The 25,534-nt window shown below is 44.2% G+C and overlaps 2 protein-coding genes across 2 annotated transcripts in view; one reads left to right on the top strand and one right to left on the bottom strand.

Moving 5' to 3' along the window:
* The window catches only part of ralgapa1 (Ral GTPase activating protein catalytic subunit alpha 1), a 61,016-nt gene extending 50,779 nt beyond the window's left edge, over positions 1 to 10,237 (top strand). The window contains exons 44-45 of the mRNA XM_080479576.1: positions 4,995 to 5,119; positions 9,151 to 10,237. Coding sequence (XP_080335702.1) covers positions 4,995 to 5,119; positions 9,151 to 9,296 — 271 coding nt within the window. The 3' untranslated portion in view covers positions 9,297 to 10,237. The remainder of the gene's footprint in view (positions 1 to 4,994; positions 5,120 to 9,150) is intronic.
* A 3,849-nt stretch (positions 10,238 to 14,086) lies between these two features.
* insm2 (insulinoma-associated 2) lies at positions 14,087 to 16,021 on the bottom strand (the record flags this gene model as incomplete). Its single annotated transcript, XM_080479591.1, has 1 exon — positions 14,087 to 16,021. Exon 1 carries the CDS (start codon positions 16,013 to 16,015, stop codon positions 14,087 to 14,089), a length of 1,929 nt encoding a protein of 642 aa, XP_080335717.1. The 5' UTR covers positions 16,016 to 16,021.
* Between the last annotated feature and the right edge of the window lie 9,513 nt (positions 16,022 to 25,534).

The following is a 25,534-nucleotide window of genomic DNA, read 5'->3' as shown; positions in this document are numbered from 1 at the left end:
AATATCTGCGCATATTATGATAGTTTCTTATGGGAAAGAAGTCAGAATTTACCTAATTTAGTTTGTGATAAAATTGGATTCATTCAAAAAGTTCTTCATGAGTTACATCAACTGGCGGCCGACACTGGTCACTTCAATCTGTGAGTCATTAGTTAAAACCTTCTTTCTTCAGCTGCAAGTACGGCAATTCTAACATTTAAACCCATTTATGAAGTAATGGCGAAACGGCCCAGATTTCTCACAGTCGGACGACTTTCATGTAGTCGTCTGGAGGGCTGAGTTACTTCTGGATTAATGAGGATCTCCACCAGTAAACAGGAGTTTAGGGAAATGGTAACCACTTGGACAAAAGCTTTTGGTGCCATTAAAGTAAACAGTTGATCAGATCAGAGCGACGGCAGCTTCACAGCAGTTCCCCGCACCATAAAAGCAACAAGTAAGTTCCTGGAAACTTTGGCGATCGTTTCTGCGTCGCTCATTTCGTATTATTAGTCCCTGCTCGGGTTGTGGCACGTTCCTTTATGATGCATTATTACCTGCAATGGGCTTCATATATTCACATGCAGAGCTCGAAGCCTTCCGTGGAGATGATTCACACACACACACACACACACACACACACACACACACACACACACACACACACACACACACACACACACACACACACACACACACACACACTCAACATAGACATCACTTTGTGCGCGCGCACACACACACACACACAAATGTCCCAGCAGTGGTCCCAGCTCCTAATGTGCTAACAAGCTCCTTTTCTCCTCCCCTCCGCTCCTCGCCTCCTCCTTCAGCCTCCCCTCGGTCTCAAGTGATCACAGGAGTCGAACACGGCCACAATGAGTCGCGCCGCAGGGGAGGGAGCGAGAGAAAAGGCCTGAAATGGAGAGAGGGAGAGAGAGCCGAGGAAGACACGAACACTTCACTCTCGCGCGGCCGCGGGCAAGAAAATGAGTTTCTGACTCGACACAAAAGAGCCTCTTTATCCGTCCCCCTTCGCTCCTCCATCTCTCTCTCCCGTCCTCCTAGCTCTCTCGCTCCCACACCAGCCTCTTCCCCATCTTTCTCCCCTCATAATTTTGCCTCTCTTTCTCTTTTGAAGGAGAGATATTTTTCTGCTAATGACTTAATAAGAGGAGCCATCTGAAATTCAATTACAGTAGATCTCGTAGCACTGACTGCCATTTGGAGAGAGAGAGAAGGAGGGACGGATGGAGCCAGAGATGCACGAACGCTCTGCAAGTCGATTTTCTTTGACCCTTCAATAAGTTGCATTTTTTTTTCTTTTTCTTTTTTTTTTTTTCAAATGCCAATAATAATAACTGTGTTCGTGCCACATGTTTCATGCGGAGCCAGTATTTCACACTGCAGAGTTATATCCGGGAAATTGTTCAGTGGACCACAGGAAGGCAGATAAAAGAAGAAAAAAAAATAGATAAATCGCAGACTTGTACACTAAAACACAGATCTTATTTAATTTTTAAAAAGCGGGATGGACCGCGTTTTGTCTCTGCGCTAAAGAAACGCTAAAGTGAAATGTGTCGGGATGAAATGGGACTGACCTGCACAAGACAAATGCGGAAATGAACAAAGAAAAACATGATCTGTAGCTGGAAAGATCAGGGCTGATAGTGTGCACAGATGAAACGGGGGACTTCATCTTTGCTGTCAGGTTTCGTGTTGAGAAAAAAAGTCGTGCGCAGGAGTCGACCGCTCTTCAGAGGACCGCCTCTACTGCCGTTCCCATCGCGATAGTTTCTGATTCGAGGACATGCGTCTTTCTCTCATTGCGTTCCTGATCCAAACCGTTTGGAAAGTCGCAGATTAACTTATCAAACCGGTGTTTTCAGATTGTTTGAGAAAGCGCCGATACATGCACAGGGAGGACATGCAGACGCGTAGGACGGGATGTGGACGTATTCATGCTGTAAGGCGCGAGAACCAACCAGCACTTTTGTACATTTTCCTGATAGAATTGAGTTTCACTTGTTGACCGCTTTGATGCAAGACTTCTGTACATCTACAGTCCCCCCCAACCCCCCCCCCCCCCCCACCCCCACCCCCCGCTGGTGTTTGTGACACTGTGACATAAGTCGGCCGGCGAAGGCCCACACTGTGAGGAACAAAGATGGTGGGAGGCAGAAAGGAGTCAGACGGAGAAAGAGCGAGGAAAAGTGATGTTCCTGTCATTTATCTCAGCGGTGGCGCCGGTGGTTTTCTCTCTGCAGTTCTTTTTTTTTTCTCCCCGTTCTCACTCTTTCTGTTTCCCCACCTCTTCAGGCTTCTTTCTTTCCCGCAGGTGTCGTTAAACCTTTTAACCCTTCGTAGAAATTATGAAAAAGCTGCCTTTTGTTTGCTTCTTAAAAAAAAAAAAATAAATAAACTTCTTTTTCTCTCTCTCTCTCTCTCTGCTTCTCCCTCCCTGTTGTGTCATGCAGCCGCATGTTATTAAAACATGATATGGGGATGATTAGGTGTTGTTTGCCGGAATAGTTAATTTAATACTTCCTAATTGCGTTACATCCACACATCCACCTCTTCTTCCCTCGCTCGCCAAATGTGGAAGTGCGACGCCGAGGGGAGCGGGGAGGCAGGAAAAGGCAAACGGCGAGATCACGTCGAGGCTCGGAGTGAGGGCGGCGGCCGCTCGCGCGGCCTTGTCTGTTCTTAAACACCCCCGCCCCCCCCCCCCCCCCCCCCCCCCCCCCCCCCACCCCCACTGTCCTCGCCTCCGCCGGGTTCTCACCCCTCTTCCTCCACACCTTCACAGTTTCCCATCGTCTCCTAACAGTCGCTCTTCCTTTCTCAGCACCACTGTAGATTTGCACCTCTTAACCTCCCCGCCTTCAAAGCTGGAGTAAACAGAGATATTTTTGTTGAAGTTTGAAAAGTCAGACATGTTTTCTTAATTTACTTTTGATCCTTTTAAGGTTAAAGAAAAGAAGAAAAAAAAAGAAGAAGCTATTTTTCACATTCTGGCCAGAATTACAAAACTGAAAATTTGTCTTTGAAGTCAAAAAAACAACACATGGAATCAATATTAAAACAGCCCAAGCTTTGTTATGCATTTAAATTTCTGTATGTTTTGTTGATGAGGTTAATGATTAGAATTTTATTTCACTGGATTTTTTTTCTTGCTGTAGTGACCAGGTAACGCAGCCTGAGTGGAGGAATTGAAACGTCTCTTTTATGATGGTGGAGCATTGAGATCTGAGAGTGGGGGTGTCTAATGACGCATAACAGTTTATATTCATGTCTCACACAGAGCGGCGTACTATATTATGGTAATATATTGTAAGTGATGACCAAAGTTTAGTTTAGAAGAAGGCCATAGGGATACAAGCAGCAACCCCCCCCAAACTCCCAGGCCTTTAGGAAAGCGCATGAGCTTGAAATTGACCAATGGTCAGTAGGTACTTTTCTATAAATGTCGCAAAATACAAAAGGCATTATGTTTTTTTCTTTTCACTCATCTCCTCATGTCCAGTCCCCGTGGTTCTCCTCTCCTTCTTCCAGCGCACTTTAAAGGAGCCATATTGTTGTTATTATCATTGTGTCTAACTGAATCAGTTACCATTAGACCTGAATCTTTCTCCTTCTGAGGCCCATAGGCCAGCTCTCTAACCCAATAGAAAACCCAAGGGCGCTGTTACAGATGGCCGAACCATTCACAACACGCACACACACACACACACACACACACACACACACACACACACACACACACACACACACACACGCACACAGATTTCATTCTGAAGATTCATTGGCTCAATCCCGTCACGCACTCACACAGTCGCGCTGAGACTCACATGCGCACATTGTGCCTGTTCACGACACAACCTGACACACAAACGCCGCGCTCTCATTGAAAATCTCTCATTATTGGAACTCGCTGAGCGAATGGTAGTACTATTGCGAGATGACACTCATTTGTGTGTGTGTGTGTGTGTGTGTGTGTGTGTGTGTGTGTGTGTGTGTGTGTGTGTGTGTGTGTGTGTGTGTGTGTGTGTGTGTGTGTGTGTGTGTGTGTGTGTGTGTGTGTGTGTGTGTGTGTGTGTGTGTGTGTGTGTGTGTGTGTGTGTGTGTGTGTGTGTGTGTGTGTGTGTGTGTGTGTGTGTGTGTGTGTGTGTGTGTGTGAGAGACTGTTACAGCTGCACATGGCGGTCATTATGGTTGGATGTATGAGCAGGACAGAGGAAGAGAGGCTAAATGTCATTGTATGAATGAGGTTATGACTAATCGATGGAGAGTAGAAGTCTTGGTTCCCCATTTACTCTGCTCCGCTCTGAATTCATCACAGTAAGAGTGAGCGGTGAAAAGACTCTAGTTTACCTTTTGTTTTCCTTTTTTCTGGCCACTGCATTCACCGTGGTTTCACATTCAAATTCAGGTAATTGGTCTGTCTTCACTGACATCTGCAAATCAGCACACACTCCGTCTCCTAATAAACTATATGTAAAATAACCCTACCCAGCATGACTTTTAATTGTGAAAGGAAGTTCATGCAGGCGTTTGGAAAAATCTGTCGGCCATTTTGAAGCAGGCGCCTTCTTGCCGTTATATTTACTTTGATCGTTACACTTGAAAATGTGAAACGTGGAAGAAAATACATTTACTTTCTTAATGGCTCCAGAGTCAGAGCATTGACAAGAGTTTCCAAATGGGTTGAAACTCATGAAATGTAAAAAGAGTTTTTAAAATGTTGAAATTTTTTTGAGAAAATTCTGTAATTGACTGGGGTAGTACAAATGTAATAAAAATTCAAACTTGGGATCTGAAAATATTCAGAATGTTTGAATAACTTTCTCTAATTTACCTGTCTTTCTTTTTCTTTTTTTTTTAACTTTTACTATTTAAAAGTTTCGATCCACATTTTTATTTGGTTTTTAAAAACTTCATGGGACAAAAGAAAATCTTCCATCTTCACGTCTTCCCCTCTGGCTCGTGAAGCTTTCCTTGACCTTTGATCCCAGTTATGAGGAGCGAGCTCGGTACCTCGAAACCATCGTGCAGCACCACCAGGAGCCCACCACGTTCGAGGATTACGCGGCTCGAGTCTACAGCCCCGCCCCCTGCACCCACCTGCCCTCGGACACAGGTAAGACCTGACGGGTCGCCGGAGAACGTTACGCCACACAGAGCAGCTACATCCATCAAACACCACCCGGGTGGGCAGGGTTCCACTCATGAATATGCTTCTCGGCCCATTTTATTTTCATTTCCTGGTTTCCTATGGAAGAGATCCTGGTTGGATCTCACTGCAGAGCCGCGTCACGCTGGTGCTGGCGGCTCTCGGTCCGATGCACAAACCTCAACTTACAACTGAGCTCTGCTTTGTATCCGGAGCCGTGCTCGGCCTTCTTCTCTCTCCAGTGCATCTCTGAGGAATTATCTGACATCAGATGCCCGGCACACACACACGGGGACCCGTGTGTGTGTGTCTCGCTAACATTGTTACGCCGATACTGATGGTTTCTGCCCGTGACGCGGATAAGTCGTTTGATTCCCGTTTAACCCGATTGTTCCACACAGCGGCGATTTACATTAATCGAATCGCGCAGGTAAGCCACACGTTTTGTTAATGGAGACGTAAAGGGGCAGAAGTGTGCGCGGCAGGCCACATGTCAGCGTTTTAACGCGACAGTCTGGAAGAAGGGAGGGGGGGGTCCAGTGGTGCGATGTGACGGGTGTGATTGTGTCCGTTTCTCTAGGGTACGTGTGAAATTGACAACTGTTGTTTTTCCTCAAGCAACTGCTCCCCGTCTCCCCAATAATAATGATACGGTAATAATCACCCTGCTTTGAGGCTGAATAACATCTGGCACAACCTGACACACTTGTGCCCCCCCCCCCCCCCCTAATATCAGACACCCAGTCAGCACATGGTTCGTCAGTACTCAATGTGTTCAGAGCGTCACCTTCTCCATTTCAGGGCACAGGATCAAGAAGTTACTCAAATTCTCGGGTGTCCCACCGACACCGATCGCAATACTTGTGATACTATGAGACGCGCATTAGTATGTGTGTGATTATGATCCCGTGCTGTGAAATAAAGCTTGCTGATATTACTGCAGAGTCCCTGTATTAACTCAGTTTCCCCCATTTTTAACAGCACAATGATAAAACATTCTTTTCTCTGTCTGTTTCTGTTTAATTCCATTTTTTTTAATGTTATCCTTAGTTTTTTAGTATATCTTCATCTTTCACGTGGAGAAATTTATTTTAATTTAATTTATTGATCTATTTATGCAATGTATCTCTTTATTTTGCCGTATCCATTTAATTTCCTTAACATTTTATTTTGTATTTATTCACTGCTAATGTTTGTTTCTGTTTTCTTTATGTTCACTTGCAATTTTTATTTTTATTTTCTATTTCTTCCTTTCCCCTCTTGTTCCCCCATCCTTTAGATCGTATTGTCTCACTTGCCTATTGCTAAAAAAAAAAAAAAAAAAAAAAAAAACCAAAAGCAAGGTAAGCCTGGTGATTGACACGCCCTGTTTGGACTGACACTTTCAGCCCTAACCTTTGGCTCCCCTCTGGTCTCGCCGTGTGTTTTTCCCACCGGTTCAGCGGCCCTGCATGCAGTGCACCTCTTCGTCCTCAGGGGGGGAAAAGGAACTGTCACTTTGGGCTCGTTGCTCCTTGCGGTTTGGTGTGACTTGTTGGCGTCTGTGAGTCGGATAATAGACGTCAAAGGAATGATTATTTTAGGAGCTTATACACGCTGTACTTTCGCTAATGATCTGCTTTTAGGGTACGGCAAGACTCTTCACTCTGTCCTCCAGAGGCGAGCTGTGATGGCCTTCGTCAACTTTAGAGACCCGATAGTCTTTTATCTTGGAATGTCAGAAAAATTTTAACATTGTTTCCCATTTCAGTTTGGAATAAGTTTAAATCAGACCATGTATGAGGTTTGTCTCACGTATGTCCTGCGGGTTAAAAACGTACATAACAAATAACACCCCGTCAACACCAAAACTACCGAAATGTATCTTACCCTTAATGCGTCTTTCAATTTATGTGGAAATTTGCTCATTTTAATTCCCTGTATATGTAAAAATGCACCAAAAGTTTCAGATTAATTTGATGACGTCTACGTTTATAACTGAAGTTACGACCCACCTTGACAAAGCCTTGCGAAACCTATACAAGCCCAATCAGCACTTTTCCAACAGCGTTGATAATTATCAAACCCCCTTTGATGAAACGCTTGGTAACACCATTAGAAACAGACCGACTACATTTGAAAGTCTTATTTTGGTCAGCGTGAAGGATCATTTCCTCCAAATTATGATTATTCTGTGTATCTGACACCATCATCCTACATCCTTATTTGCACCCTGATGACCTCAACATACCCACATACAGTTTAAAGTGAAGTCGGTAATAATGTTCAAGCCCCCCCACTGTGTATCCAGACCCCCCCCCCGCTGCCTCAGGCGGAGGTACACCAGCCCCTCACCCCTCTGAAGCAGATGGGATTTCAGATGAAATGTTATTTCTCCAACGGAAGTAACAGGTCAACTCTCATTAGGGTTTGGAGGTGAGAGAGTTCAGCAGATATGAACGTTATGTTATGTTGGGCTGACTCCCCTTGATGGAGACACATAAACGTGTTAGACAATTTGAAGTCGTCACACCAAACTGCGCTGCGATGCTTGAGCAGAGTGAGATCTCCTCCTCTTCCTCCTCTAACCTCCTCCTCCTCCTCCTCCTCCTCTCTTCTCACCGCCTCCGCCTTGTGGGCGCTCGTTGTGTTGACTTGCCGTGTGACTCTGACCTGGACCAACTCGTCCACTAACCACCCCGTTTGCTCCTTGTCTCTTCTTCTGGGTTTGATATGATGTAGCACTACACGTGCACACACATGCACACACACACACACACACACACACACACAGAGAACGGGTAGGTCTGCACATGTCAACAATCTTAAACTAACACTGTGGGTGTTGCTTGTGTTTGTGTGGGTCGGCGGGGTTCAGCTAAATGAAGCACTGACGTGTTTGTCTCATTCTGTCTGCGTCCTTTCTTTCACTCCGGGACGGTAATGTCTGTGAATGGAGCCTGTTTTCTCCTTTCTCTTGATTGTGTTCATTTTTCATCTCTTTTTTTTTTTTTTTTTTCCCTCACCCTCTTGTTTTTTGTTTCTCTCTCTCGCTTTCCCTCCTTAAATGTGTTTATTTCCTTTCCCTTCCATTCATTTTTCTCTGTCCCTTCATTTCTTTCCCTTCCCTTTCTTTCTTTTTAAAAAATTTCTTTTCACTTTTATCTTTTTATCTTCTTTCCAACTGTTTGGCTTTCCTTTACTCCTCTTTTTCTCTCTCCTCCTCACTTTTTTTTTCCTCCCCCTCCTTCCAATATTTTCCTCTCCTGTCCTGTTGTCTTCTCCGCTGTCCTCCCCCCCCTGCTGTCCTCCTCCGTCCAGAGGAGCACAGTGGGCTGTATCTGATGGTTCCTAAGCCTGTAGACAGCTTGACAGTACTGAGAGTGAAGGGCAAAGGTCTGAAGCAGAAGGTCCTCCATGCTAGCTGCGAATGGTACGCCTCACAGAGCTCAGCTGTGGCACCTTTAGTAAGTACCGAGCCGGGGTGTCAAACGTGAATCCGGCAAAAGGCGGGACCATAATCTGACTCTTTGAGTCTGCGCCGACGGTGAAATCTGGCCACGGCCTCACCGAGAGCTTGCGTCTGAGAATATTCAAGCTAAAAGCTGCAGAACTCCCGTGACCTCTCATCTTCCGATCACACTTTTTGTGACCTAAAGAGTTTGACACCCCTGGTTCAAGAGCGATGAAGTCCAGCGCGGCGCGTCAGACGGACGGCGGCCGCGATGCAGGTAGCGTAGTTTCCCCTTTTAGCCCGGCGAAGTGATTGTTCTAGTGAAGCTGCATAGAAGCAAGTAACCCATTGAGATCTGAGACGACATTGGCACCGTCATGTGAGTCCAGCTCGCGATGGGTTGAAAGAGAAGATTTAGTCGTAGAGCTTGTAAGAACAGTGTGACGGGTGGAGTGGGTGTAGAAGGGCGCCTGAGCTCGCCTAGATTGTCGTCTGTGTAAAAGTGACTGTAGAAACCGATGCCGTTCTTTCCTCATCTCACTCCTCTTCATCGCCCCCTCCTCAGGCTCCTGCCTCGAGATTCTTCGGGGAGAAAGTCCGGCTCTTGGGGAGGCCGGGAGCGACTCGGCGTCCCCCATGTCTCCTCGGACTAGCAAGAGCCGCATGTCCATGAAGCTGCGGCGCTCCTCCGGATCGGCCAACAAGACCTGAGCCCTCGCGCTTCAATGTCGGATCAGTGTGAAAATAAACACGTGCGTAACGTAAGAGCGCTCCCCGTCAGCCAATCAGAGGTGGGCACTCTTCAAAACACTCCTCCGGGCCAAATTCTGTCTTGAATTTTGTTTTAAAATGTAAATGTTAACAGAACTATATATGAATATAAATGTAACATATCCTGAGATGGGTCCCGGCTCTGGAGCTCTCTGATTGGTCGCTGGGCTTTATGAGCACGAAAAACTCTACCCCCCCCCCCCCCACACACACACACACAAAAAAAACAAACCTCTACATTTAAAACTTTTGTTTTGACGGCACTCACATGGGCTGTATGTACCCACAGCTTTGCTTGAGATATACAAAGCAGTATTAGTTCCTAACACTGTGCGCCACCATGCAAAGTGCACAGAGGCCAGTTGTAACTGCAGAAAGCTTCAGCGTGCCGCCTCACATGCTTCCAGAGAGTCCGCTCCGCCTCTGCTCCTGCTGCCGGGGGGTCGTCGTGTGTTGTACATTTGTACTATAGGTCCGGGTGTGTTTGTACAGGCAGAAACGGGAGTTTTGATATAAGAAGGAGGAAGGTGTCGCACGCAGAAAGCTAAAGTCTATTTTTGTTCTCGGGACTCAAAAGCTTTTTTTTTTTTTTTTTTTAAGTCCTCGTGACAAATTTGAAGAAAGTAAAAAAAAAAAAAAAAAGACGTCTTTGTGGACGCGGTGGCCAAAAACATGTTTTTGGGCTCTAATTGGAAGGAACCGTGTTAGAATGAAGATGGATGGATGAGTAGTTTTACAAAGAGAGAGAGAGAGAGGACAGAGCTTTGTTGTGCATTAACCAGACAGTGATCAAAGAGGAAGCGCTTGTTTCAGGTTCTTCATGCTGTAAAACGAGGACGAGCACTGATGCCCGATGTATTTGTTTTTCTTTCTTTTCTTTCAAAAAAAAAAAAAAAAAAAAGGGGGGGGGGGGGGGGGGCTGTAAAATTGTGTTTCGACTTGAACAAGAACGACGAATGCTGTATTTGTCATCACTCCGAGGCGAGAAGCCTCGGCTCCTCTTCCTCTGTTCCTGCGATCATATCTATAAATATTCTGTATATCTATATATGTATGAGCAAAATGTGTATATATATATATAGTCGATACCTGAATATCTATATGGATGTGTACAGTGTGAGGAGGGCTGTTGTGTATATATGAGAATAGCTGCCAAAGCCAGACTGTGTGTGAACTCCACACCACGTATTTGCTACAAGTAGGGCGACACTACAACGTTTCATTGCTCCAGCTCTTCCTCTCTTGTTCTTCATCCTCCACAACTTTAACCTTACTTTAACTCTTTTTGTATTCGGTGTGATCAGACTCGATCTCGCAGCACTCCAGATACAAAGGTGGTGCAGCCCGGGGTTTTACAGCGTCACTGGTGTCTATGAGAGCTGCATGCAAGGAATGTTCATAGTCTTTAGTCTGTGTTTTGAGATGAAGAATACAAATGTTAAATGTAATCCTGAGGATTGAATGAAAGAATTGCAAAACAAAATGTAAAAAAGAAAATAACAGATTTTTTAAAAATTCGAGAAAAAAACTAAAAATGACAGACTATAATATAAATAAATAAATGAAGACTAAATCTTTGAGATTTTGCAAATTGAAGGAATAAAGGTGGCATTTTGACCTAAGAAAACTCAAATTGAGATAAACTTTAAAGGCAAGATGTCAAAATTAAAAAGTCTAGAGAAATAAGTAAAAGTAAAAAAAAGCATAAAGACCAAACTTTGACTTTACAGTTAAGGTATAAAACTTTGACTAAGAAAGCAGAAAAGTCAAAAGTGAAGCTTAAATCTCAAAAGTAACGAACACATTTGTGGAGTGAAATTACAGAAATGATTCTCAAATGTTCAAATGTTGACTTTAATAAAAGGTGAGACAAAATGTTAATAAGGACAGTTTATTGTGAAATGTCAGCGATATGTACAAAACATTAAGGAGGAAAAAAACCTTGAGAGACTAAACTAAAAACCACATAAACTCAACTACGCAAAAAGATCTCGGCTTAAAAGCCACAGTTTTTTAAAAAGTAAAGCCAAAATATTAGAAATAAAAATAGAAAATGGGACAAAATTTTGATATGAAACTGAAAATAACTGAAAATTCTCTAACTTTAAGGTCAAATTTTCTCCAACTGGGACTTAAAAAGCGAAACTTGACCGTCTTGGTTGATAAATCTTGTAGTTTGTCTCAATCGCAGCTCCGGCTGGAAACATTTAACCCTCCTGCAGAAAAGTGAAACCAGCAGTTCATTATAGAGCTCAGTGTCTGAGGCGTGTCGGGTCGGAGCGACCCGGTGCCGCCGCTCCATCAATTCCCCGCCAGTCGACTGTGTTCCCAAGTTTTTGCATCGTGTCGCTTCACCGCCTCACTTCTGTCTTCATTTTGTCTCGGCCACAGACCCTCTGCTGTGAGCGAAGGGATTGTACAACCTTTTTTTTTTGTTTGTTTTTTATTTTAACCTGTTTTTTATTCAGGGTTGGAACTTTTTTTTTTTTTTTTTTTTTTTTGCAAATTGTAAAAATGAGGTCAGAGAGTTTGTGTGAGCTGCTCACTTTTAAACAGCTGCTGTTATGTTTGTGAGTGTTATTACTGAGGACCCCCCCCCCCCCCCCCCTTTACCGCTGCACCCCAGGGGGCCCCTGCTCTCTACATGCTGTATAATAACTACACATCAGTGACTGTGTGCGAACGGATGCGTCCCACAAACCCCACGACACGCAGCAACATCCAGCGGGGGGCGGGATGCCCGACGAGAAGGAAAAGTCTGGTTCTCATGTGTACGGCGGAAGCATCCGCGGCTTCGCTGTGGATTTTTGGGACAAGATCCGACACGTGTAACTACTGAATATACACACACTGCATGACACCAGCTCAATACTAACTGCATGTTTTCACCATGTGACGGCTGGCGCGCCACACGCCAACACTGCTGTCCAGCCTGTAGTGTGTGTGTGTGTGTGTGTGTGTGTGTGAAGACGAGACGTGGAGAGGATGGGAGTTTTGACAATAAAAGATGGCTGCCAACATGCCAACGGACTGCGTTAACCTTTATTGACGTTTGGATTCAGTTTCACATCCAGCCATATCAAAATAGTACTGTACAGGCTTCATAGAACCACGGTTACATTTTCAGCGTGATAAAGGCGTTAAGCAAATATCCCAACAGTAATGTACAATCATAAAGACAAAAAGACTTTCACATGGGAGAGCTTACAGGTCAATGTTTTGTTTTTTCTGTATGAAAATACTTTAGAGATGATGCATGAACTGGCACATATATATAGCCTATATATATATATATATATATTTTATTTTTTTTAAGAAGGCATAAAATGGCCTGGATTGTTTTCTTTTAGTGTTTGTGCTGCACTGCACATCCGTCACACAGAAACAAAGTCGCTTCAACTTTGAGGAGTTTGTTAACCTTAAAATGTGAAGTCGTGTTTGATTTTTGTGAATTTAGAAGGAGGAAAAAAAAAAGCTGTCAACTTTAGGTGACAGTTAAATTTGATTAAATTGTTTATTTCAAGATTGCACCGACTTTACACAAACTAAACCAACACACTTTTTTTTTTTTTTCTTTTTTTTTAAAGTTGAACAAACTTGAAAGTAAAAGTTGCTTGAATTAAGGTAGACTTGACATTTTAAATTATTTTACTAGGACTGACTTCCTGCCTTCAGATTAAGTAAAAGTCACTTTTTAAACGTGATTACAAGTCGCGGGTTACGAGCACCTGCTAAACTACACTGTAATCGGATTACATTTCATAATCACAGTCAGAGAATTGTTCCGGGACAGTCAGTCACATGAAAGTTACCCCCCCCCCCCCCCGCTTTTCACACTTTTCACCTCAAGCTGAGTTGTTTTTACTGAAGAGGCAGTCAGAAATTTCTTCCAAGTACTTTTGGGTATTACTGGCAAAAATACTCTCAGTGGTTATAATTGAAAATGCTATTCATTCCCCAAAAGTACCACAGTCTACATACCGGCAGAGCTCACTTCAGTTTGCAGACACAATGACTGGTCTGGTTCAGCACCATGGACAGTTCCACTGGTACAAGTACAGAGTTTCAGGGTCAATAAGTTTTAACGTGTGGATTCGGACCTTTAAATGAAAGGCACACTGACGCGAAGAAACCGGGAAAGAAGTACATAAAAAGAACTGGAGCTGATAGAGAGTTTTTTTTTTTGTTTTTTTTATTACATTTTTTTTCAGGGGTGTCAAACATGTGGCCCGCGGGCTAAAACCGATCTTCCAGGGGATCCAATCCAGTCCACGGATGACCTGAAGTGTAAAAATTACAAAGAAAACTCAACAGTTTAAAAAATAAGTCTCTCCTGATTCCGGTTTGCTTCAGTTTCAGTGGGTGGAGCAGCTCCCTTATTGCTTGAGGGTGAATTTGTAAAGTCTGCAGAAATATGCTTTTGGAAACATTAACCTGAAGAATGACTGACGGGGAAGTTTTCAGAATTTAGCAGATTTGAGAAGCAAGAAAAAGGATTAAAGTTGAGTTGCAATTATATTTGCCACCAAATTTGAAGAGGAACATGTGGGAGACACTGAAACATTGAATTAAATGTTCCTGTTCTTATTTTCACTTAAACATTTGGATTGTTTTTATTTTTGATGCCGTGACTTAGTGTTTGGACACAGTCCAGATCACGTGGCCCCTGGAATAAGGTGCGTTTGACACCCCTGTTCTCGATGAAGGTGTTTTTCACGGTGTTTGCAGCTTCATGGCCGCACGGTCATCTGCAGCAGCATCACCTGCCGGTTCTCGGTGGGGTGCGACTTGTTGATGTGCCTCGTGAGCCCCGGGGAGCTGAAGAACGTGGAGGGACAGTGCTTGCACGTGAAGATTTGCTGCTGCTCGCGGTCCCCCGCGCTGCTCTCCTCTCTGTGCGCGTGGAAAACGTCCGGTCTGCGTCCTCCTCCTCCTCCTCCTCCTCCCGCTCCCAGCGTCTCCGCCAGTAGCTCGTCCCGCATCGCGTGCCACAGCCGGTGCTTGTCCCTGATTTCAACCGACGGAAAGCGCGCGCCGCACAGGTGACACAGAAACACCTGCTGACTCTGTCCGCCGCCGGGCTCGCGCGCCTGAACGTATGGGGGCGGCGGCGACGCGCGCGCTGTCATCTCGTGTGCGGCCAGGTGTTTCTTCAGGTAAGCCTGTCGGCGGAACTTCTTCCCGCAGTAGCGGCACTCGTACAGCTCCTCCTCCGGTAAGGACTGCACCGGGGGCAGAGGCTGGCGCGGCGGCTCGTCGGGGTTCCCGCCGTGCAGCAGGAGGCTGGACGGCGGGCTGTCCGCGGCTCTCACCTGCGGCTGCAGCTCCAGACAGCCGTCCACCGGGCTCCGGTAATGCGGGGAGGAGTCGTACAGGGGAGGCGCGAGGCTGTCGGGGCTGTCCCGGGAGCGGAGCATCAGCAGGGACGGCTCGCGCCTGATCCTGGAGCTGTCCAGTGGCTCGTGGTGCTGGTTTGTGTTCACGCGCAGCAACTCGTTCTCCTTCCCCTCCATCTCCACCGGCGGCCGCTCGTGCTGCCCGGACCCCCGCGCCTCCTTCAGGGGCTGGCTCTTGGTGGGAGGCTCTCCCGCCTGGTGGTTCACCGGACGGGGCTTGTGCCAGCGGCGGTGAGACGCCAGGTTGGCGGGACAGCTGAAGACTTTGTCGCACTCGGGGCACCGGTACTCCACGCGCACGATGCGGGAGCACTTGTGCTGCGCAAGGGAGAAGGGGTCGGGGTACTCCTCCTTGCACAGCTGGCAGATGAACTCCCCCAGCGGCTGGTTCCCGGCGGGACCGGACGACTTCTCGCGCTGCCTCCTCATCTCCGGGCTCTCCTTCTTGATGCGCAGACCCAGAACCGGGGAGGTGGTGACCTCGTCTTCGAAGTTGAGTTTGCGGTTCACTTTGACTTTCTTTGACGTGTTCCCCGCCGGCTGCTTGCCGTGTCTGCTGCCGGTGAGGCGGGGGTCCGCCTCGAGGAAGGCTCGCTTTCTGGCCGCGTGATGCTGCTCCTGGTTCATGAGCGTGAGCGGCGGAAACAGGTGCAGGTGAGCAACGCGCGGCTCGTAGGGCTGCGCGTGGGGATGGTGGTGGTGGTGTCGGCCACCGGTCGCGAGGAGCCGCTCGATGGAGGCGGACACTGACGTCGGTGTGGAGCTCACCATTAGCGGCAGGTCCGGTAACTCTGGCGCCGGGGACGACGTGAGGCACCTGCCGGTGAACAGTGGAGCCTTTTCTCCTGCCTCGTGCTGCTCCACTAGCCTCGCGCCGACCGGTTTAACGGGGCTGCATGTGTCCGTTAAGGTCAGGTCGTGCGAAGGTGGAGGAGGAGGAAGAGGAGGTGGTGGGAAGAAGCAAGAAAAGTCGTCGTCAGGACCCAAAACATCCACCTCGCTCTCCGGTAGCTGCGCGCGCCGGTCAGCCTCTGCTTCCAGCGCGGACTCCACGTGCAGGCTCCACGCCTCCCTGACCCCGGAGGAGTCCTCGCGGGACACCGGGAACTCTCCACCCGTCGGGTGAAACCGGAGTTCTCCCAGCAGCGTGTCCGCTTCAGGGCTGTCGCTGCCGCTCCGGTCAGCGTCACATGTGTCGGGTTTGTTATTGCTCCGTGGCCGGTAGCCTCTCCGGTTCCTCTTCACCAGGAATCCTCGCGGCATTGTGACAATGACGGTGCTCGGCGCGTGGCAGGCGGGAATAACAACAACTCTTGTCTCGAGCCCTCTTTGAAGTGACGGAAAGAGAGAAAGAGAGAGAGGGAGAGGCGCGCGCAGGTGTGACGACCGCACGAGGGAGAGAGACGGTGCCCTGAGTGTGTATCCCCATCACACACACACACACACACACACACACACACACACACACACACACACACACACACACACACACACACACACACACACACAACATTAACAAAGATCAAGTTTGATAATAACATTTCAAAACAACTAGCCTATAAAAATTTTATTATTATTTATCTCCAAATATTCAATATTTATTTCACTGAATGAAAAACGGAAACGATCTTCTGTATAATTCGAACCAGTGCCAACATCAAAAGCATCAATCTTGGATTAGAACAAGGATTGAGACAATAAGTCTATCTCTTCTTTGGAAAAACAAAATCCTTCCTAATTTTTTTATCTATTTAGTTTGCCGTGAAGTTCCATGAGATTATTAATCTAATGAAGTTATCAAGGAAAGAAATCAAGAGCGAAAACACTCAGGATACACAAATAGCAAGGCGGTTATTCAAAGGCAGTGGCCACACAAGAACATGAGTGATGACGGTCATCTGTTGCAATCCTTATGATGTTCTTCAAATCATTGTTTGTTTTTAAGATTGTGGGGGATTAATATTGAGGCTCATAAGAACATGTGGAAATCCCTGAGGTCTGAATCCTCCTTTCTTTGGGAAAAAAAAAAAAAGTAAGTTGCAAATTGTCTTTTGAGGAAAATTCTATTATTTCCAACTACACGTCATGTCTAATAACGACAAAGTTCAAAAACACTGCCACCATTTTCTTCCACTCATATCAATATATGTGTGACCATGTCAAAATCCTGGATTTCTGAACCATCAAGCAGCTCTCGGCTTATTCTTCATTCAACGAAAGTGAATTTCCACAACAGAATACTTACAGGAATCCCATCATTTTTATGGGTGAATTCTCAGCCTTTGTTAAGAAAAAAATAGTCCTATTCAATATAGTATCAGCCAGGAGTGTCAAACATTCAGTCTTCCCCAAACTTCCCCTGTCAGAGGGACGAACTTGCAAAGTGTAACAAATTCAACCAAAACATCGACTTTAGTTCTTAACTGAAAGTAGCTCCTGTTCCCGGTTCCTTCAGTGGGGATTTACTCTGTTTTAGTCAGATTAACAAATCTGACCCCAGGTGAGCGATCAGTGATGCAGCTGGCTACTTGATCGCTCGGCGAAGTGGCATCGAAGAAGAAGTTATGCAGATTTAGTGAAATGGTGTCTCTTGAGGAACAATGTGTTTTGCCAACATTAGACAGAAGAGGAACAGATCTTTAGCAGACTTGAGAGCAGAATAATGAACAATTTGTCTGTTGCACTCCTCAATGCGATAAAATAGAGAATTCGGGTTCAAATCTGAATATATATTTTTTGTTCACTTTTTTTTTTCATTTCACTGTATTCTGCACCTGAATTATTGTTATGGGATAATGTTGAACTCACACCTATTTTAAGGGGAAGAGGCTTGCGTAAGAATTCAATTTGTAATCCAGTTTTGATTCATTATAGAATTCCTGAGATCAAATTGGGCTGCATGCGGCTCCTAAACTAAAAACGTGTTTGACCTTCTAAAGCAATTCGCAAAGTGTCGACCGAGAGAGGAAACCTTGGAGTCAGTCCACCGGATATGATCATTCAGAGCAGGTGACGACGACCTTCCGCACCAACTGAAGATCGTCCTCAGGCTTGTTTTTTTTTGCAGGAGAACGTCAAACTGGCGCATCTTCAAGGGGAAAGTCTTCCAGGGTCTGTGCGTCCACGTGACAGATCAAACCGTGTGTGTGTGTGTGTGTGTGTGTGTGTGTGTGTGTGTGTGTGTGTGTGTGTGTGTGTGTGTGTGTGTGTGTGTGTGTGTGTGTGTGTGTGTGTGTGTGTGTGTGTGTGTGTGTGTGTGTGTGTGTGTGTGTGTGTGAGAGAGAGAGAGAGAGAGGAGGCGTGTCGACAGTGATTGTGATCTTGTGTGTGTTTGAATGACTATTCACACCCACTACGGTCCCCACTGGAAGCTGCTCTTGCTGATAAGAGATCGGGGGATATTCACCCATCCATCCGTCCATCCATCCATCCATCCATCCATCCAGCCCCCGGCGGGCCAGGACCTCCTCTTTGCGGGCCAGGCGCTCTATAGCTCGGCCAGCGGGCTCCGGCCAGCCGGCGTCGCCTCCTGGAAGTCAATCAAGGCGGATGAGCGTGAGAACGAGCTGGAGGGTCGGGCCGCTGGCTCCCAAGGGCCGCCTGGGGAATAGACCAGAGATTAGAGGAGGGACGGGTGGAGGAGAGGCCAACACTGAAATCTAATTAAGCACCAACCGTCAGATCATGTAGTTTGGTTGGTTTCATTTTGGTCTTCAAATCTTATGACCCCTGTTTTAATTGATACCAGTAACGAGTCAGCAGCTATCAGGCCTTTTATTTTGAGCAGCTTCTTGTAGTCATGCTTAATTTCCACCTAAAGAGAAAAACATTTCCAAAAATATAGTATTACAAGATTTTAAAAGCAGCAATACACACGTTTCTTTTTTTTTTTTTTTAAGGGAAAAAATGCAAGTGGTGTCATACATGGTGAGAATTTGCTCAAATTCAAGTTTGGCCTCTTTATTTTACCTGCAGATTGACTTTCCAATTACAAAAGAAATCGAAACATTCAAGATTTGATTACCCACCAGTTTCCCTCAAACAATATGCCTCTCTTGTTTGCACATATATTTGAATTCTTTAAACAGAAAACCTTGGAGAAGGTTGAAGAAGCACTTTCTATATACTTTTAAGTTCAATCAACCCTTGTAGTGCCACAAATGAGTCTTTTCGTGTTGGACAAACAATGAAAACAAATCTGTAAATCATTGAATAGTATGAAATTAACCTTTGTGAAGAAGATTTTCACATTCGTGGGGCTCAAATAGACTTTTTCACTGTAAGTAGAGACTTATTTTTAGTTTCAATGACCTTTAGATGTTGAACTGCTGAGAGACTAGTTGGACTGTGTCTTCTGGGTTGTGATTCTGATATATTTTTTTTTTCATGCTTTTGGACTGAATGAACATCATTCATAGCAGTGTTAATGCACAAGACTAACATTTGAGTTTGGATACGACAAGATGGGACCGTGGAGATTGAAGGAGCTGAAAACAGTGAACGTTCCTACTCGATCTCTAAGAGCATAGATTCATACAGACAGGAGGCTGCAGGCCTGAGAACATGAAGTGTGTGTGTGTGTGTGTGTCTGTGCGTGCGTGCGTGCGTGCGTGTGTATGTGTGTGTGTGTGTGTGTGTGTGTGTTTAGTTTGCATTGCATCAGTGGGCAGTGAGGTGAATAATCCTCCAGACTGCTGAAAATGACTCTATTGATTTGTGCCTCAGTCACAAGCCTTTAAGTAGCGCAGTATTATGGACCTGGTTCGTCTATTGTCTGTCTGTCTGTCTGTCTGTCTGTCTGTGATTCATTTGAGAATACAAAGCTGTGTTCAGGAGCAGTCGGGGGTCAGGGGTCTTGCTCAGTGACCCTCGGTGTAACATATCTGCCTCTTTTATGCAGCTGTGGAGAAACTTACTAATAACATTGACAGTTTGTTTTGTTTTTCTAATGTGTACATTAGTTAAAACTGTTCCATGGCACATGATTGTTTTAAATCTTTCTGTTTCACACAAAGGGTCAATAGTCTGTTAAATCTGTTGTTTGCTGGCAGTAGATTGAGTCTTAAAATATGAAATAAGCCGGATATCAGTGCAATTTCCTGTTTAATATGCCACTTTTTCCAGTTTCACACTAATCACACACATTCACAGCCATGACTTGGTTCATAGTCTTCTCCAGACATGTTTTTTTTTTTAATCTTCTGTGGTTGGTTTGCAATTTCTCAATGTGCCTGTGTGTGTGGTTCTCCATTCTGAATTTTCCCCCACAGTCTAAAGACATGAGAGATCATTGATAACTCTACATTGATCTGTCCATTGTAAAAAAAAAAATATATATATATATATAGCTGGGAGAGACACCAATTCCATTTGACACTCTCCTGGATAAAGTGGATTTAGAAGGTCAGGGAAAAGGAGGGTCTGATCAGAACACAGCTGCTCGGGTCCAAAACAAACAGCGAGTTGACTCCACAGGGCGGTGTGTCTCAGTAAAGATGGTCATCCGGCGCCATCTGCTGGTGAAGGATCCAGGTCCTAAAACAAAATGCTTGGTGTCTCCGAGACCTTAAACACTTTCAGAGGAAGAACAGTCCATGTATGAAAGGCTCAGAGCTGGTTGGATGTCAAACGAGAGGCCATCACATCAATAAACATTTAGTCCCAATGTGGCCGAGTCATGCGTGCTATAGTACGTCTTCTTGTCTTTTCCTCAAAACCATCTTGACAAAATAATTTTCTTTTTACCGTTGACACGTGAAGCAAACGATTAAGCTTGAGGTTGTCTGATTGACAGCTCTTTGGCGCCCCCTGCTGTTAGAGATGATCTTGATACGCGTGTGTTCACCTGATCAGGTGAGTACACACAACTCTCCAGTGATTCATGAGCACACGTGATCCGTCTGACTGGTCACTTGATGTCAGGAAACTGGAAGGGAAATCACTGGCAATGTCAACATCCGGCCCTCCGGTATTTTGTTTGAATCAACCGCATAACTGAAGTGATAAATAAACTGAAGGCGTCTCTGCCAATTGAACACACCGAATGATACGTTTGGCCTGTGGGGTGAGTCAGAGTGGACAATTCTCCAGAAAGTAAAAAGAAAAAAAAGATTCACTGAAAACAAAACATGCACAACTCAGATTTTTTTTGTTTGTTTTATATTTCAATACTGAAAAACTTGTATTTTTGTGGCTGGTAAGGATATTTCTGTATAATTATCTTTATTTATGTGCTTATTGAAAACATTCAGCCATACTGGTACACCAACAACCAATTATCATTTATCTACTTTTGCAACAGGTCGTTTGAGTCCAACAAAAGCTTCTCCTGAGATTTTGTTTTTCGCCCCCTTTATTGTCCCCTGCAACAATGAAGTAAAATGTCCATTGGGCGACATCGAAGGGATTAAATAAACACGCTGCTCTAGAAAAGGGAAGCCCTGTCTGCTGACAGTGCAACAACCCCCCATGTAACTCACAGACTCAGCAAGTTTGATCAGCATCGAAAAAGTTGGCAACACACACACACACACACACGTTTTGTTGATTTTCCATTGAAGCATAATTCACATGACTTTTATTTGGATTTGATCGATTCATCCAGTGGATCTTTGGTTGATTTACTTCTACATATAAAAATCGATGTTGACTTGTTAGAAATATGGCCCCGCTCCAGGTTTCCCTCTAACTCTGGCCGACACATTTATAACTTCCTGTTCTTAGATATGCAAGGCCTTACTTTTCATTGACGAACTCGTCTAATGATTTTACAGCAACTTGATTCCATGCAGAAGACGGGATTACTTGTAATCTAGAGTCTTCTTGAACGAAAGAGACAAACTTCTTGAACAAAAAGATTTTTGACTGATGAATCAGTCACACAGATTGGTGATAGAAACAGAGAAGAGTGTGCAGGCCGAACCCAATCGGCTCCACCCTTGTACTTCATTCTTCAGCATCGCGCTCCACCCTCACTTTGCATCTGGGGATTAACGGTTGCAGCGCGATAATGAGTCCAAACACACCTCCGGGCTTTTAAGGCTCGAAAAACGCCTGACTGTCGCATACTTTCTTCCCCTGTCACCTGGAATGGACTGAACCCCACTGTGCACTCACCACAAGTCAAACATTCCATGAAGTCTTGAGGAACGAATCACACTGGGATAATGCGGGATATCAGGTTTGATCAAACTTCGTGGCCACAGCTCCCAATTCTGCTGAAACCACATAAACAAGGGTGATACGAACACTGAGATACAGAAACTCGTGGTCTTTATACCAATGTCGTAAACAAGTCACTTATCCCCGGTGGATAAATGTACTAGATACTACAGTGTTTTTCAGTAGTATTTTACAAGACAATCAGCAATGATTCTGAAATCTGTCAACGGCTATTAAAGAGTTCAGCTGCTTCCTAGACGTGGAACTCACGGGGAGATTCATTGAGAGAAGTGTGTGAAATACTGCGAGAAATACACAGAATGTAACTATTGTCAGAGATTCATGATCGAAGGACACATGAAATCAAAGTGGTGAACTTTTGAATGTCGTCGAATCAGTCTATAGGTTCTCAAATAATGTTCAGAAAGGAAGCTCCAGCATATCTACTTAAAGCACGGTGGAGGTAGCATCATGTTGTGGGGCTGCTTTGCTGCCTCTGGCAGTGAAGGTACAAGATGAGATTCTCAGATTACCTGATATTTTAGAGAGAGATATGTTAAATAGTCCTGGTTACAGGTAAAGGTCTTTGAACCTTCGAGGACGACACACTGGAGGCTCACAACTCGCTGCATGAAGGGAAAGAACGTGTAGAAGTGTTGGTGAATATATTTCTATATATTTATTTAAAAAATTAGGGGGAGGAAAACTGGACAAAAATTGTCTACACCAGAACCTTGGTAGTTGCGCTTCTCCTGTTAAGTGTTCTGTGTCACACCTTCATCTGTAAACGAAGAAGATTTAAAGCACATTTTATCAATAAAATAATCTAATGTCACAACGAGTCTCTGCACGTTGATCGAAACAATCGTTTCAAACCTGAATGCGTTCACTGTTCAGGATGTGGCTCCAGGAAGCCTTTTTTACGGCTCTGTGACTAATGTGACTGAATGTTTTGTTACTGATAGGTGCAGAAAAACAAAGGGGAAGCAGGTAAACAGGTGGACAGTGAAAATCCCCCGCTGCTGCTTCACTGTTCCCACTTTCAGTCCGAACAAGCTCAGCATGTATTTTGATGAGTCACCGTGTGTCTGAGTGTACTAATCCTGATGTATGATGAGTCAGTGTGTGCTGAACATGCCTCCCCATGCCCAGAATTCACAGGGATTCCCACTGGAGTGTGCGAACGTACACAAATGTACAAAACACACCAGAGGTGTGGTTACAGTTCAAAATTCATGCGACTTTTTTCTCCAACAGAGGAAAAAAAACCACTCTTGCAATGTAGCTGCTCTTTTATGTCCCCGCTTTAGTCGTACCACTTCTTTGAAACTTCTTTATTACTTACTTACTTCTAAAATTGACTCTAGCACAAAGTTAAAAATGATTTTTTTCAGGCATCTGAACCTTTAGCGGTGGGGTTATACGTACATACATGTACGTATGTGTTCATCCACACACATACTAAGATTATATTGTTGTCTTGTCAGTGTGGCTATGCCAGCTTCTTTTATAGTTTTGAATCTGAAATTAAATTACTTTATAAATAGAAATAAAAAAAAACAGGTGATACCTGGGATGGGTGTTATGTAAAATATAATGAAGCTCCTTTTGTCCTATCAGTGAATGCTGGAGGCCATAATAGCAGTGATTGTCACCCCTGTTTTACTTCACTGCCTCTATTATGTTTCCATTATATTCACTGTAACCAAGAGGAACAGAGCTGAAACACCAGAATGCCAAGAATAAAAAATTGCCATTCATTTGTCTCAGTTATCCTTTTACATAATTCACTCGGCTGCTTTTGTCTCCAGAGTACTCATAAGGCACACATGACTCATTCCTATTATTGCAATCCAATAAATACCATCGCCAGGTAATCAAGGAAATGATGATGACTCATATGAAACCTGAAGAAAATACTAAAAGTAATCCAAGAAGGTGAATTTCACAAAATTACCTTTAAAACGTCTTTTTTTTCTTAATATTGTTTGCTCATTTTGTGCATTTATATATTCTTTTTAATTCTTGTCGTTTTTTTTGTAATCTTTTTATTTTTTAAGATAATTTAATATCCCACTAGTTATTTTGTTTCATCTATTATAATATTACATATTGTTTTGTAGGTTTTGTGTGTTTTTGACACATTTACATGATTCCATCTCACTTTATGGTCATTTTTTTTGTAGTGGTTGCCTTATTTTCTTTATACTGTTTATTTATATATTTTTTCCCCCTATTTTTCATTATTTTGTGGCTGTTTAGTTTTGAAATGTCTTTGTCGTTTGAATTTTTCAACACCGATTTTACCCATTCCTTTTGCTTAAGAGTACTGATCTCTAAAGTGTTTAATTGTGTCTGAAGAAGACAAAACAGTGTAAAATAACAATTAGCATTTTGCTCAAGTGCATTTAATCCCTTGTTTAAATCCAGCTCACATTCCTGAGTGCCGTTCCTTTATTCATCTGTATTATTTGGCCTTTTCGACTGAGATTTGTAATGAAGTCGGGGCGTGACCTCCACCGTTAATCATTAATGCAACATATGAATCACATATTTTGTCTGTGCATTGTACGAAGCTGCCCTTATGTGACAGTGAAGAAGTTTGAGCTTCCTGGTATGACCAGTCACTCGCAAACACGCATTGAACAATGTGAAGTAAAACAAGGCTGGAGTTTCCCTCAGACCTCCAGAACATCAAGTACTCCTGTGTGTTTTACTTTTAAAGGAACCGGTTTCATCCATGACCTTGTTCTTATCTACTTGGAGTACTTCTATTTTATCTGTTAAAGCAATCAGAAGAGATTTAGTACTGGCCCAAACAGAATTTTCACAAGGATTTTAATCCACAAATCAGGAAGCCCATGCATGCCCCAAAACACACACACACACACACACACACACACACACACACACACACACACACACACACACACACACACACACACACACACACACACACACACACACACACACACACACACACACACACACACACACACACACACACACCCGCTTCGTCCTGCAGCCACATTTTCCTTGCCCAGGTGACTCAACAAGAACAACTATATTAGTTCAATTATCTTTCTGTATTTTCTTTTACTCAGTACTTATCTAATGTTTTAGCCTGTCTTAATATTCTAATGTCGTCCATCACCATTACGTTCATGTTCACGTATTTAGAAGCGTGTGAATCTATTTTTTATTTATTTATTTTTACTCAAGGAGGGAAATGAAATCCAGCCGAGCTATCTGGTTTTGTTTATCCTTCTTGGCACATCACTGCTTGATCAGATTTGAAAAGTGCGACTATGAAGGCACAGTAAATAAATAAATAAGACAAAATGTAAAAAAAAAAAAAAAACTAATTCTATTGCATTGGGTCATTTCTCAAATGAGATCAATTAAAACTGTCAGTGCAATTGTAACAATCTATACCCACATTTTAAAAATGAACGAGATGTTTTTGTCAGTCCATTGGCGAGTGACATTAAAATAATAGGGTTTAGTTACATTAAGTAATCAAACTCTGAAAATGTTTCTTTTTCTGAATCAGTACATATTACTGTACCATGATAAATATCCGCCAACAGGCCAAACATTTGGACCGAATGAGCAGAAGCT

The sequence above is a fragment of the Lipophrys pholis genome, assembly GCF_963383615.2.
Source record: "Lipophrys pholis genome assembly, chromosome: 14".
NCBI lineage: Eukaryota > Metazoa > Chordata > Actinopteri > Blenniiformes > Blenniidae > Lipophrys > Lipophrys pholis.
Note: the sequence above shows the minus strand (reverse complement) of the source record. Positions and strands in the feature narration are given on the sequence as shown.